The sequence below is a fragment of the Anopheles stephensi genome, chromosome 2, assembly GCF_013141755.1.
Source record: "Anopheles stephensi strain Indian chromosome 2, UCI_ANSTEP_V1.0, whole genome shotgun sequence".
NCBI lineage: Eukaryota > Metazoa > Arthropoda > Insecta > Diptera > Culicidae > Anopheles > Anopheles stephensi.
The window spans coordinates 4,835,682-4,851,012 of record NC_050202.1 but is presented as its reverse complement, the minus strand read 5'-3'; the positions used below and the strand labels follow the sequence as shown (position 1 = coordinate 4,851,012).

At 43.7% G+C, this 15,331-nt stretch overlaps 1 protein-coding gene across 1 annotated transcript in view; it reads right to left on the bottom strand.

Annotated features, from left to right (window-relative positions):
• Positions 1-4,241: 4,241 nt before the first annotated feature.
• LOC118508169 (neuromodulin) overlaps positions 4,242-15,331 on the bottom strand; it is a 55,635-nt gene continuing 44,545 nt past the window's right edge. The window contains exons 3-4 of the mRNA XM_036047718.1: positions 4,593-4,711; positions 4,242-4,521 (exon numbers count right to left, since the gene is read on the bottom strand). Coding sequence (XP_035903611.1) covers positions 4,399-4,521; positions 4,593-4,711 — 242 coding nt within the window. The 3' untranslated portion in view covers positions 4,242-4,398. The remainder of the gene's footprint in view (positions 4,522-4,592; positions 4,712-15,331) is intronic.

Here is a 15,331-nt window from a genome sequence, read left to right as displayed (position 1 = left end):
CTATTGAATGCGTATTTGTCAACGATACGACTTTAGATTTTGCCGTTATTAGTTGTACTGAAACATACTCCTTCGTTTCTGCACGAATGTACCCGCATGTTCCATAAGCTGACTGTGATGCGTCTGCAAACATGTGTAGTTGAACGCTACGTGCTTGCACCAGTGAGACGAATCGAGGTACTCGGACCTCTCGCAATCGGAATATTCCTTGATGGTATTGATTCCACTCCTCCTGAAGCTGTGGTGGCAGCGTGCTATCCCAATCAAACGCCGTTCCGTTCCTCTTCAGAGTCCATAGACGTTGCATAAACATTTTTGAAATGATTATGGTGGGCCCCAGTAGCCCGAGTGGATCGAAGATCTTCGCGATGAATGATAATGCTTGGCGCTTGGTTAACGACATTGGTGGAGGTGGTAAATCTACTTGAAACCGAAATGCGTCGTTTCTTGGCTCCCAAACCAAGCCTAATGTTGAGACGGAGTGATCTTCTAGCTCGTGAACGGATTGTATTGCTATATTTTCTGCAGGAATGCCTTCTAATGCCTCTGGACAGTTTGATACCCATTTTCTAAGCACCATTCCTGCTGAATTCAGCATTGCAGTTATCTGAGTTACTTTTTTTACCACATCTGCGATATTGCTTGCTCCAGATAGAAGATTATCGACATAAAAATCGTGCAGAACAGGATCGACCGCATCAGGAAAGCTCTGCTGATGATCACGTGCAATTTGTTGAAGTGTTCTGGTGGCTAAAAAGGGTGCTGATGCTGTACCATACGTTACTGTAGCCAGTTCATAAGTAGAGATTGGGTCTGTGGTGGATTTTCTGTATCGTATGCGTAGCAAACTTCGATCTTCGGGGTGATGTAGTATTTGGCGATACATTTTTTCGATATCAGCGGCTATAGCTATGGCATGTGTACGGAATCTCAGGATGATGGAAAACAGATCTTCTTGGACAATCGGGCCTACTAGTAATGTGTCATTGAGGGAGTAGCCGGACGAGGTCTTGCATGATGCATCAAACACTACCCTAACCTTGGTAGTGGTACTGGAATCTTTGACGACAGCGTGGTGCGGTATGTAACAATGTTCGATTGTATCATCTACAGGCTCGGCAAGCTTCTTCATGTGACCGAGGTTTTCGTATGCTTCCATGAATGCACTGTAAGCTTTCGCCATTTCAGGATTGGATCTCAATCGACGTTCTACGCTCAGCAAGCGCCGATCCGCAATTTCTCGTGACGCACCCAGGGTTGCACCGTTAGTAACATTTCGGGGAAGTCTGACCACGTACCTGCCCGAAGGTTCTCGATTTACTGTTGATGTGTAGTATTCCTCACAGTAATTTTCCTGTACTGAGAATGCTGGTCCGTCATCAACAGTTTCTAGCTCCCAAAAACGTTGTATCATGGCTTCGAGTGGTTCTGATACGATGGCGGCACTCAATAACGCAGTCCTATTGGATGGTGTTTTCTTGTGCGTTGCATTTCCGGCAACCACCCAGCCAAACGGTGTTTCCATAAGCCATGGTTTGCCTGGACCAAGTGCTCGTTTGCGGCCTGTATGCAGTTCCCAGAAGGCCTCCCCACCAATTACCACATCGATCTGGCTTGGAGTGTGGTAATTTGGATCAGCCAGTGTAACGTCAGGAATCTGCCATGAAGAAACATCAATTGGAGCCGAAGGAATGTCTGATGTGGGTGCCCTTAAAATAAAGAATTCCATTTTAGTGCTGAATTCTTGATTTTGAGATTCAATAGTAGCCACGATAGAGTTTTTAACTTGCTGTACTGCTTGACCAATGCCAGTGATGACGATGTTGACCCTTTTCTGCGGCGTTTGCAGACGTTAGCCAATGACTCCGTGATGAAGTTTGAAGTAGATCCGGAGTCTAGCAGCGCTCGTGCTTTGATTTGCTGGCCATGGTCGTCTACAATGGTGATTATGGCGGTTTCTAGTAATACCATGTCGCCTTCCTGGACCTCATCTGATTGTGCTGACATGCTGATTTTTGCCGGAAAATTCGGTTGACCGAAAGGTGTGGTTGTTGGTGCTGGTGATGTAATATGCAGCAGTGTATGGTGACGCGCGTTGCAAAACCGACACGAATATTTTGAATTGCACTCAGGAACCTGATGATCCATTGACAGGCAGTTGAAACACAACCGCAGCTTTGCCACGATGTCCCGACGATCCTTCACCGGCTTTCTATCGAATGCTGGGCACGTGCGCAGTGGGTGTCGGTCCGAGCAACCCAATGAACACGATGTTGGTTTCACTGCGACTGTCTTCTCACGCCCTGTGGTCACAGCATAGGATTGCGAACGACGATGTGATGGGGATGATGTAGTTCCTTTGACCACGGCACTCGACTTGTGTTTCACCCCGGCCACCGTGATCGCAACCAGCTCCTTGCTCCTTTCCAGGTTGAGTGTTGATCGTAGAATGTGAACTCTGTCCTGTAAAAAACTGATTAGTTCCGAATACTTATCTTGAGGCGACGTTGACGAGTGTCGTTCCCAAGCCAATAGTGATTCGGAGTCCAGTTTTAAGAACAGGATGTTTATCAGCGGCACGTCCCAAGAATCCACGGGTTGATCTAGTTTCCGAAGTCCATTCACGTTTCTCGTGAATTCGTCCACGAGTGAGGCCAGGTCATCCACGTTGGTTCCGTCCACCGATGGAAGGAAATGTAGTCTCCGGTAGTACTCGCGACACAACATGCGTTTGTTGTCGTATCGTTTCAGAAGCATCTTCCACGTTACGGCATAGTTGTCAGCCGTCAACGATGTGTGCTCGAACGGCCGAGCAGCATCACCCTTCAAGGTACCGAGCAAGTACTGCAGCTTCATGATCGGTGGGATTTCGGGCGAAGAATCGATCATAGCAACAAATCGATCTCTGAAAGTCAACCACTTTGTATCATCACCGTCGAAAGTCGGTAGCTCGACTTTGGGAAGACGAATGTTCACTGTGCTTGAGCTGTTTAGAGCTGCGGTGCTCGAAAGCAGCAATGAATTGTTCACTGTATGGTTCTCCATTGGTTTATGTTTGAGGAAGAAACCACGCAACTTTCTATAACGTTCGTCCATATCACACCTATCGTTGATGCACGCTTCAATAGTATCTTCTTTGTCATCTAGTTCCTCTAGTTTCCCGATCGCGTTTATGAAACTATTATGATGTGAGTCCAACTGTTCTAGGCATGTGGACAACTCATCGACTTGATTTTCATCGTACCTCAACATAAAATCCTCTAATCGCGCAATATATGCTTCGGATTGCCTTTTCTTCAACAGCACATTTTTTATTTTTTTGTCCATAGTGAAATATGAAATATTTCGCACTCGATACGCACTGAAAGCTTTGTTGTATGCAAAATTGTACGCAGGTCCAAGTACGCGATTCACTTAGCACGGTTGCAGTAGTAACAACACCTTTACTTTACAAGATGGTGGTGAGATGACGCTATGAAATTGGCGCGCGATGGTGATGAGGTTGTCGACCGAAGCTTGGATAAAGCGACGCTTCCACTAACACAATTATCGAACTATAAAGCGGATGAGAAGGACGATTGTTCACGGAAGTCTGCGTTGACGGAACGCGGTTCACTTTCACACGCGAGCACGGATGACACAAAAACACACTAGTAATCGGCTGGCAGGAAGGTCCGTGATAATGATTGTTCACAATATTGTTCTATCACTGAGCACAGCACTAACGATGTACGAAAGTTACACTCACACGCATATACATACATGCACACTCCGTGGGAATGTTTCGATCTCTTGATGCAGAGTGACCACACACGGATGTTGAAACGAACAGACGCGATGATTCGAAAGGAATTCACGATGGATGGGTATCGTGAATTTCACAGTAGAGTAGGATACTCAATGTTCGTGCCCTTGATAGCGGGGCGATGATTGTACTACACCGTAAGCCTAGTACAACCGGAACTGGCTTGCACAAAACTGGACGAGAATTGGTAACACGTAGTGCCCTAATTCACTATTGTACAAGGATACAAGTCACGACACACTATCCGGTTCGAAGGACCAAAATGTAGAGATTTTACTGGATGTGATATCGTGATTGTCTTGCGATAGATGTAACACGTCTGGTTTCTTTGCGAGTGTGAATTCAATTGTCCTTTATTCTTATGCATTAATTAGAGTTCATTACAAATTCATCATGATTCATTTCTACCCTATAAACATTTTCGTAATTCGAACACACCCCGAACCGGTATCGAACAGGGGCTGGATGGGGATAGGATGCCATCGCCCGGTGATGATGTGGCGAGACGATGATGCGAGAGGACGTCTCTTCCTTTGGTGCCTCTCGTAACCAAATAAACGGTTCGTGGCTGCACTTTTCGGGGGTGGGCAGGCTTAATTTTCATTCTCCTTCGGCACCTCCTTGCGCACCTTGTGACCGCGGAAGGAGGCCTGAATTTTGCTGGCCGCTTTGTGCAGCTCCGGATCGTCCATGTCGATGTCCAGCTCTTCGGCCACCTGGAATGCAAACAGAAAGGGCGTCACACGTAATTCCATCAACACCGCGTCCCATCCTGCCGGTGGCTTACCTTTTTGGTAATTTCATCAATATCCACCTCCTTCTTCTCGTCCTCCTTTGCGCCGGCCGTCTTTCTGGCCATGTGACCACGGAAGCTGGCCTGTATACGGGTGGCGGCGTGAGTCAGCTCTGTGAACGAAAGAAGACAAAAAAAATCCATCATTGAAAAAATTAGAAAAAAATGATTTACGATCGAGCTTTTAAAAATGGTCCGATCAGATTGATTGAGGCTGGCAACCGGAAAATGCAGACAGACAGGCAAAGCTTGTCGTCCTGGTTTTTTTTTTGGGCAGCAGCAGCAGCAGAACAATTGGCCTAAATTTAATGGAACACAGTCGCGCGTGCAGTGAAAAATCGTTAAATCAATTTCAATTTCAATTTGATGGATATGGCGGTCGCTGTGATGTTGGACGAAATTTTATTACAACGCCATCATTGCACTGGCTACGGCCCTCTGCACTTACCGGAAGCTATTTTTCAAAAGCTTCGGGGTCGTTTTGTATTTTGCGTGCTTTTTTCTGGACTGTTTCGTTTTATTAGCTGTGAAGATATTAAAACCGGGAATGATTGTCTTCTGCAGCTATACTTCTAATAGTTTTAATATTATTGATTAATTGCTTTTACGTGTTTTTTTTTCTATCAGATTTTTATTGTTGATTATATTTATCCCTTTTCTACTGTTTTTTCCGAAGCTTTTATTTTTTTTGTATGCGTTCTGTTTATTTATCTTTATAAACTTTTTCAAAACTTTGCCCATTTTTTACTTCTTTTATGTCTTGCTTTTTTTATTTGTTTTTTTTTTAATAGTTTTTCGAAATGATTCTTATTTTCATGCTCTTTTTTATTGCGTTGTTTTCTTACCTTTTACTATGTATTTATTTTTCTTTTAGTTATTTAAAAATGTTATTTTCATATTTGGTTTTTATCCTAAAACATTTTATAACCATTTTGACTTTTTTATATGACGTTATTTGCAGCTCTTTGTTACTGTTTTCTTGCTTTTCTCATCTCTTGTCCTATTGCAAATTGTTTCAAATTGTTCGCTTGTTTTTCCCGCATTTTTGTTCATTCGATATGCCCAAGAAAAGGGAAACACCTCTTTTGTTATATTGCATTCTTGTGTATCAAACGAGCCGAGCACATCGTCTCGCACAGTGCCGGTGAAGAAAAATAACACTTGTTACATCACTTACACCCCATAATGATGGCTCGTTAAGCTGGGGCTCGTGGAACCGTTTCTCCGATTTCCACTTATCGATCACACACACACACACACACACGCACCAAACAACCGTTTCACAGCACGATGAAAAACAACATCAAGAGCGTGAATTGAATGAATCGAGGTAGGACAGATCTTAAGAGGCAACCCTCGAGGACCGCAGTTTTCCAGAAAGCGGTTCACTAATGCGTTCCGTTGTTTGTGTTTATGCGGCTGCATGTACGGATGCCCTGACTATTGGGTGTTTGTTGGCGACAGTTGTCTCGGCACTTGGCGAGGAAGGTACTGGCTGTATGGAATGCAGTAAATAAATAAAGTTCTCAACCAAGAACGCGATGAAAAAGGTTTGCGTTGAATTGGTGACCTTTTTTTCCTGAGCGTCCGATAATGGTGAATAAGTGTGAGAGAATTTCTGACCCATTTTAATGATTTTTTAAAGAAGAGTGGAAAATATCTATAAATGAAAGCTGGTTGGGTGTTCCCACAAGCCTGAACAAGGAAAGAATTGTGTTTTATAGCGTCTGGTATTGCTTTTAACGCGATCTGACAGGCCACCGTTCTCATTCGTTGGAGCAACATTATGGCAAACGTTTTCCATGAAACGTATAGCTGAAGTTTTATGCCCAGGCCCCTGCCCGTATTAACAACGTCAAGGAGCGACGACGAAATGACATGGAAATTAGATTTCTCACCGTATGCAAGAACCAACCCAAAGGGAACGGTACACCTTCTTCTGTTCTAAAGTGCCAGAACAGATATAACACAATCGGTGACGTGGCATTACCGCTTTGCGCCCTGTAATACGCGAAGCTTAGGGGCCTTTTTATTCGAAAAAAAAGGTATGAGCAGAAAGGATAAGTTAAAGGAATGTTAAAGCTGCCTACAATGCGTGAAAACGTCATACGAAATGGGTGGTATGAAATATGAAATACACCCCTATTTCAGCTATCCGTCCGAATAATCGAGAGAAAAAGCAAAGGGTCCTGTAAACTGTACATTTTAGTGGAATTCCAAGTGGATGCGCAACATTTTAACTTTCTTAAAGGAACCGGTTTTCTTTTCCTTTCCCTTTTTTTTGCGTGTCTGGTGGCTGTTGATTAAAACTTTACGCTACGTGGAAAGCGACAGGCAAACGAAGGCCTCCAATTTGCTGATGCTATCTGCGCGTTTGCTAACTTTCTTTTAACTCGCGCCATAATTGGCTCCATTGAGAGCAGTTTTTTGTTTGCTTTTGCAGGAGGTTTTGTAGCTGAGGCATATTTTTATCTCAATTAGAGAGTTACTGCGAGATGGACAGTGTATAATTTGGGCTTTTAATGGGATAACGTTAAAAAATACAACGATTGCAGTAAATGTATATTTACTAGTGTAAACTACGGGGTCCTGTAGGGAAAAATTGTCCTCACAAACTCTCTGATTAAAAAGCTTTTGATTTTTTCTTCTTCATCTGCTATCTACGCTGAGGTACTGGGCGCCTCCATCGCGATGGTCTATTAGTACAAAAATATGCATGTGAAGAAAACAAAAATAGAATTCCGGCGAAGTAAATTATTTTTCAAGTAAATTAACACAAAGTTACACTTGGTTTTAGATAAAAAATATTACTTTATTCCCGTCATTTTTCGCGATGGTGATGTAATGATTATTTATTAAGTTTAATTCCCTTTTCGATATTGCTCTTTTCTGCTCTTGTGATGTAATTAGTAAGCAGGGAACGCCTATAAAAATGTATTATTTCCCAATAAATTCCAATCGACAAATTCCATTACCAGAAGGATTACAGGCAAGCTTACACCGCTACCTTTAGCCCGTTCTTTGTTTCTCCTCTCGTTCTCGTTTTAATGTCCTCGCTTGCCCGTATCCACCCATTCAAATAAAAAACCCCTTTTTGATTAATCAACGCACACGAAATTAATTTCTGTTACGAAGAATTATTATCATCCAGCAGACCATTTGTTACGCATTTGGGGCCGGTTTTTGTTTTCGTTTCTCACTTTCCCTGATGGTGCGTGTCAGGGTGATAAATGAGAGAGGCTTCCGGTGACGAACCGATCACTGGTGTGCACGCTCATCGAGCCAATCATCACATTGATTTTTCGATTTTGCATCCTCGAATGTGTTGGCAGGCTTATATGCTAACAATGGCCGTAGCGTACGCGAGGAGCAGAACTGCTATAAAAGTAGTGAACGCATCGGCTACCCCCCCCCCCCCCCCCCGATGGATGACGAGATTGAACCTCATTTCCGATATCCCTTTTGCCTGTGCTTTATGGGGATTAAATTTCCTTGATACTTAACAAAAAACGACCCAACCGCACGTTGCCATTTCCGAGCTGCAGGCGAGTGTTGAGTTTTGTGGGTTCGCTCGATGCGCGTTACAGTGTCGGAAGCTTCACAAACCGACGAATCGCCTACGAACGTGTGCTGGTGCGGAACACGAACGAATCGAAATTAAATATTTACACTGAAGTGTGCCGTAGAAGCCCGTCCCGTCCCAATATTCAGGCCTATCGAATCGGTGACGCGGCGAGGCATGTTTTATTTACCAACCGAAAATGTTCACCACGAAGGGAAAGCCATGGTATGGAATGATAGTTTGCTGTAGGGAAAAGTCCTTACCAATTCGCGTGCCGGGCTGTAGGGAAGGCCTCCCTACCCCGAAACGAAAGCCATCACGAAGGAGCGAATGTTTTAGTAAAATTACTCACTTCGAACCTACGAGACTACCGCCGAGCACAACATTATCAAGCTGATTGTGTTTGTTTTACCGGAAGACAGGGGGAAGGTTAGGGAACGAGCGATAAAGCCACCGTTGGAAATGAAAATTGGGTCAACCAAATGTGGGAAGGATTGGTTCGGAATTGAGAGATTCGGTAGAAATGTATAGCACTTGCCAGCATTTTATTACGAATCAATAAGCCGGCCCTATGTGTGCACACATAATAAATAAATTTCAAAAACAGCTTTAAAGGTGGAACGAATGGCGACAAAAAAAGCGCACTCCATTATAGTGTATTTATAGGGTCGTTTGGCTTTTTTGTTTGCTTCCTTATCCTTCAATAAATGTCAATACAGTACACGGCACGAAGTACGACGGAGCTTTTTAGCGGTCTACTGTCGAGGCACAAACCATTCCCGTGTTACTATGCGCTCAACTGGAATGGTTAGATAATAACAGTCCGTAGCAGTGAACAGGCGAGTGTAGTTGGGAAAAAATATTGACCGTTTTTCCTGCCCAGGTTTTGCATTTTACGGCGAAAAGATAACGACTTCGTGGTCACGAAGAGAGAAGGAGAGAGAGGGAGATAGCGAGCTAGTGTAGGAATATTTTCAAACTAGTTCTTTCACGGGTCTTCGTAGTGCTAGTTCGAACGAATCGGGCAAGAAGATAAATTTTTTTCACTATTTCACTTGAACTATGCCAATTAACTGGCGGTGGTGCAAGTTAATGCTGGAGCGAACTCCATGTCAAGCAATCTGTGCAGTGCAGCCATTGATCGGGCGAAAAAAGTTTTTTAATCTCCGCTTGCACCGCTGCACTGCTATTGACGAAGGGTGATAAAACGGTGGAACGGATAGTGAAGCAGAAAGTCAATGAGATGCCCGATAAGGATGTTCGATTTTCCTATACTGGATTTTTGATCTATACTAAAAGGGGAGAATATATTTTCCCCGGAACCACATAGCGATTGCAAAATAATAATCCATTACCATTAATATATTGATGATAGGCAAATATACATATATTACCGATGCGGAAAGATAAATTCATCAGCTTCCCGTCGGGTTAATCGATACGGGTTGATTTATTTCCTTAATCTACAAATCACCAAGCGTCTCCATCGATCACTCGTTCCGTAAGCAATCGTCTCTCTCTCTCACGCTCTCTCTCTCTCTCTGGCTGTCAAGATGTTTGTATATCCCTTTCTCGCGTTTGCGTATATTATTCACCCATGGATTTCCCATTGCTGGTCGTAAAGCCACAAAAGCACAACCATCGGTTTGCGATTGCCGGCGAGAACATGGAATTGAATTACCACTGAAGCTGAACCCCGTAAGCTTCCAGCCTTGCGGACCTGTCCAACCCGGCAATGGTTCGGTTTGGAATGGCAGGAAGTTTCGATTTCGGATTTTGGACGTTTTCAGAAAAGAAAAAAAAGTGGTAAAAATAACAGCCAAGCTAAACCCCATCTCGTGTAATTGTAAATTGAGTAGAAAGCGGACGAGAATTTGTGGCCATTCTGGTGTGGTTGAGCTTTCACTTCTTCGCAGCAAGCAACCGGAAATAGCAAGTCCCAGTGCCCGTGCCCAAATCCTCCCCCGTCAAAGCGATAGGCGTTACGGACGTACGAGTGGCAAGCAAGAAAAACAAAGCCCCACAAACAACAAACACAATCCCGTCGTCCCGTGGCGGCACATGGACTTTGGTAATTCCGCTAAGCCGCTACCGAAAAAAAAGGCGATAGAAAAACGTTCGGAAAATGCGTAGCGTGGATTTATTTATTTATCGGTCTGTTATTCGTTTAGACGCGGGCAAACCTGGGCTCTGCCATGCTGGCCCTGGTACAACTGGGACGTTTTGGACGGAAAAAGTTGGGCAAAAGAGCCCGAAGGAATGTGTTGAAGGCTCCCACACAAATACACACACGCACGCACTGAAGCATCCGAATTAGGGTAAATAAATAATTCTAAAATCCAAAATTTAATGATACCGTACTGGTGCGCTGGACCAGAGATAAACCGCCGAGCTTTTTGATTATTTTTTTGTTCCTTTGCTTTTAGAACAAGCACGCCGGTTTCCGCAGCTTCCGATCGTAAAGTTTGATTAGAGAAATTTCGATGCCCTGCGATGCTTGCATTATTTCGCTCCGGCCCATCCAATTAATGAGTTCGCCGAGAACCTTTGGCTTCGCGTGGCGTACACGGAATGGAAAATTGATTTTCCGGCATCGATGGTATCGTTTTCTTTAAATTTTCATAATATCGCTTATTAATCCTAAAAGCACACCATCGAACCGTTGCTGCTCGGTTCGGCGAATGGGTGTTAATGAACTCTCACAACGGCAGAATGGTTGTTGAACGAGTGGGTGTGTTTTGTGCGCCTGCCGGAGGCCATCTTTCCGCGCGCTAATCGAACGGGTGGGGGCAAAAGCGGTGGTTGCGTGTGTTGAGAGTGGCAAAAGATTATGCGTGGCGGGTGGCGGGACGGCGTGTAAACAAGGCGAGCGCAAATGTTTATCCGGGCCAAAGGGATTATTGGCAAAAGAAAATTGTTATTGGGGATGGAAAAAATGGTTTCACGATGAGAGGAGGATTTGGCACTATCATGCGATTAGGTGCTGGAATTGTCTTTCATTTCGTGGAGTGTTGCCATCTCTTTATTTGGGTGTTTTTTTTTTTAAATTTGTGAACTTGTACTAAAACAAGAAGCACTAGGCGTCTCCATTTGAAGCAACAATGTACGAGGCACCAGGCGTCTCCATTTAAAGGAAGGTGATCTGAGATCTTTACAGCTTTTTAAGAGCTTTACTTACAAACTACAAAACTCATGCTGAAACAAGATAATTCACAGAAAAAATTTTACCTCACAATCAAAATCCGGCCTCATTAAAAAGCATAATTGCTTAACGGCAAACTTTGCCCGGATAAGTCTTGTAAAACCTTCGCTAAATGCGTCGGAATTTTGTGGGCAAAAGTTTCTCGCACCACGGCACACCATTACATCAAGCGATACGCACCGACAGTTCTTGCGCCCGAAAGCACTGACCCATGCTGATAAATGGTTCCGCGCTCAACAACGCGCTCACTAAATCACTCAAAAAACGCACCCCAAACTGTCATTCTGCCCCAGAAACCCGGTGGGGGACAAACCGTGCGACGACAATGGGACATTGGAAGTGAAATAAAAAAACCATGGCCAAAACCTCGAACGGTCGAGTGGTTTGTGGGAATTGAGATGAGAAGAAAACAATTCTACCACCGGCAGCTCAACTCGTGAGGGATGCTCGTGCGCCATGATTAAATGATTAAAATTTTAAGAACTCCAACCGGGGGTGGAGTCGCCTGGTCACCGTTGTCCTGGTGGAGCAAGATTTCATTTGATGGCGCCTCCGACGTTTCTCCGACGACCCCGCTTTGGTGGCGGCATTTGGGTACTGTTTGCACAGCAAAACACCCCAAAGGTTCACGGTCCAGTGGGAGAGGGTGCCGGATGCTCGCTGTTTGGTGCTTCTGCTGTTTCTGTTGTACTTACGATTACACATCACATTTAATTAAGCTCCGAAGCTCCCGTGAGACAACGCTGTCTCCTCCAAGGTGGCCACGTTACTTGTTCTTCGTTTTCCACGTCGGTAGGAGTTCAAATACACAGAGCAGCAGTCGGTTTCGGGGGGTCGAGGCTATATCCGTCCGCAGATTATGGGCGGCAGTGTAAACATTTACCTGCTGATTTACCCCGTAGTGTGGTGGGCCGCCCGTTTTCCCGAGCTTTATTTGCACCAGTTTACCGCTTTTTTCCCCGCATTCGAACCTGGCCACAGGTGGAAGTATTTGTGCTAGTAGAAGGACCGAATTTAATGACATAAGCGCACCAATGTGTTCGTGTTTTCTTCTTCCAGTACCGGTGACGGTGTTGGGAATTGGCGCATTGGGAGTGTTGTTCTTGCTTTCTCGAGCATCGTTCTGATAACGAATGAGCGATAAAATTAAAGTGTACATCCTTATTTTTTATATTCCGAATGAGCTCAGCCAAAGGGAAAAAATATTTTCCTCCGAACACGCAATCCTATTAAAACCAAAAATATATCCCAACAAAAATAACACGTTTCGGACCCGCTGATGATCTCATTTTTCATCTAGTTTTTAATCTAAATCGTGATCATCCGGTGCTTTTGTTAATTTTCTTCCCAAGCTCAAAACTTCTCCCTCTTCTGTCATTTTTCACTTCAAAGACACGTTGCGACTGCGAAACAAGCGAGAGTTCAGGCAAGAAAGAAACAAAATGTCTGCAACAAAACTTACCACTTGCTTGGAACAATAACGAAAAAACAAAAAACGCACAATCGCACCGGCTAGTAGTAGTGTCAACTCCGTCGTGGCAGGACAAGTATCATATTTCATTTTGCAAAAGTACGGCGCTTGTGACAATGAAGCGCACTCGGCAAAAGAGCTTTGGGAACGGATCACTTTATGTACAACACAGAAAACCAGCCCAGGAACAGCCCCTGTGGCAAGGTCCGATGGCGATGGTAAAAGTTTTTAATTCACTTCAATTCCAACCGGGTTGAACTTTGGCGGGACAAAGACATCGAGAGGATGGTTTGCGAGGGTGATTATCTATTCAGCGGGTTAGGTGGTTGTTAATTGTTTTCCTTTTGGTTGGGCACATAATTTACTCTCCGTGGGATATTATGCAAACGATTGTTGTCCACTTTCGGACTGTGGAGGTAATTTTTTGTCTCTCTCTCTCTCTCTTTCTTTGCTGTTTTTAATTCTCATCTTTGTGTTTGTCAGCAGCACAATGACAGTGAGGGAAGCTATTAATTGTTCGTGAATTGGCAGCTCATTTATAAAGTAAACGCATTTTATTGTCCTTTTTTACTTTAAAACGATTAAGGTTTGAAAAAATGTTTTTAGTTATTAATGATTTTTATCACAAAACATGTGATAAGAAGGTGGATTTCCCTTGTGGCCCACCGATACTGCAATGATAAACATTTCTACATTACAATGATAATAGCCAGGGAATGGTGATGAATATTTTACGAGCAAATTTACCACTCGGATGCTGATTTGATTAGCATGCCAGACCGGACCACAGCTGTCTCGATACGTTTGATGGATCGGATTTTCGGTGCTTTTTCCCCGTGGTCGCCCAGGTAGAACCATTTTCGCCGGGACGCGTTTATGTTGATTTAACTGGCACCGGCAGTGGGATTGGAGGTGAAAATAAATTTGCTTAAATAAACGCTTCGGTGTTCGTTGTCGTTTGCTCCCTGCATCCATGTGAAGTACATTAGTATGCACTCGGAAAGGTGGGACATTTCGGCTGGTATGCCTGGATGGAAGGAAAGGTCAAAGGTAGACGATGGCATACATTACCGCTTACAATTTATCGCTTGAGGAAAAAAGGGATGTATTGCAATGATTTAGTACACGTCACGTACACGCAACAATCTGTGCGAAATGGTCGAACGTGCTGCTATTTATTTCCGTCAGCAGAAAGGTGAGAGGCTTTAGGAGAAAGAAATGGAAAATGTTCTAGTTTGTTTTATTTCAGCTAGGATGACAAATCAATTATCCTTGAAATTGAGATGAAAATACTTGCATCCAAGGGTTGAAGGTTTTGTTTACCTGAGGATTTCTGCTTTAAAATTATAAATCTTCTACCAAGCACCAGGCGCCTCCATTTCGTAGAGGAATATTATTTAATAGAAGCAACGTTAATTACTCCTTTATTGTTAAGAGCTTAACACGTCACAAATTGTCTCCCAAATACAGGCGACAATGAAATCATCCCTGAAATTGAGACTTTAATTCGCACCGCTCGCGCAACCCCATCCAAACGTCGATTAAAATTGATTCAGCTTCACTTCACTTCAATTATCGACACAAGTTTAAAAAACGCTTAAAAATAATTTATTTCATGCACGAAAACCAATCACGAATCGATTTTGTCGAACGTTGCTTAGCACGAAATGTGGAAAGCGTGAGCAACAGCTACAATGTTTCGCTCGGAATCGAATTAAAATTCAATTTATAGCAAAAGAAGTTGCCCGAAGCTTCATTATGGCAAATTGCGAAGTAATAAGTTGATGTTGGGTTTCCTCTTACTTCGTTGTGGTTGATTCATGCCTTCCAAATGCTCAAAAATGTACAATTTTTTTCTCGTACGACGGTATTTAGATATGATACTCCGCAAGCTATTAATATCATTTACTAAGCTGCTTAGGATTATTTAAGCAGCTCAATCAAAACAATGGCCTCCGGCATCTTCATCTCTGCGGGAAATTAGGAAACGGAAATAAACAAAAAAATCTCATTCCGGACACAGTCTCACATATGTGAGCAAAGAAGCATGAGCAATCCAGCACCGATACACAGCGAGCGCAATGTGGCATTTGCTGAACGTGAGACACAAACACCATCGAAAAAAAAAAAACAGATTTTCGGGTCTCAGCATTCATACCGTATGCTGAAGTGTGCGCCACAAAAGTGCACAAACTTCGTGGTGAATAATGAAACGAAAACATTGGCCAAAATGTGCAGCCAAACGGTAAGGTATGCAAGGGTAGAAAATTCAATGTCTGGAGGAATGTAGCGTCAGGAACAGAGCGAGAGTGTGTGAGTATGGCGCGATTTTTTTGTTCGTTCTGTCCCGCCTCGAAGCAGTGAAACTGCAGAGGTGCAGTTCTGACTTTTAAGTGGCTATTGTTGAAAGGAAAACAAAGAGCTCATAGTTGAAAGTTCTTTTGATACACCGTTGCACCGTACCGTACCGTGCATTATTGTTTGCTCTGCGTGCTGTT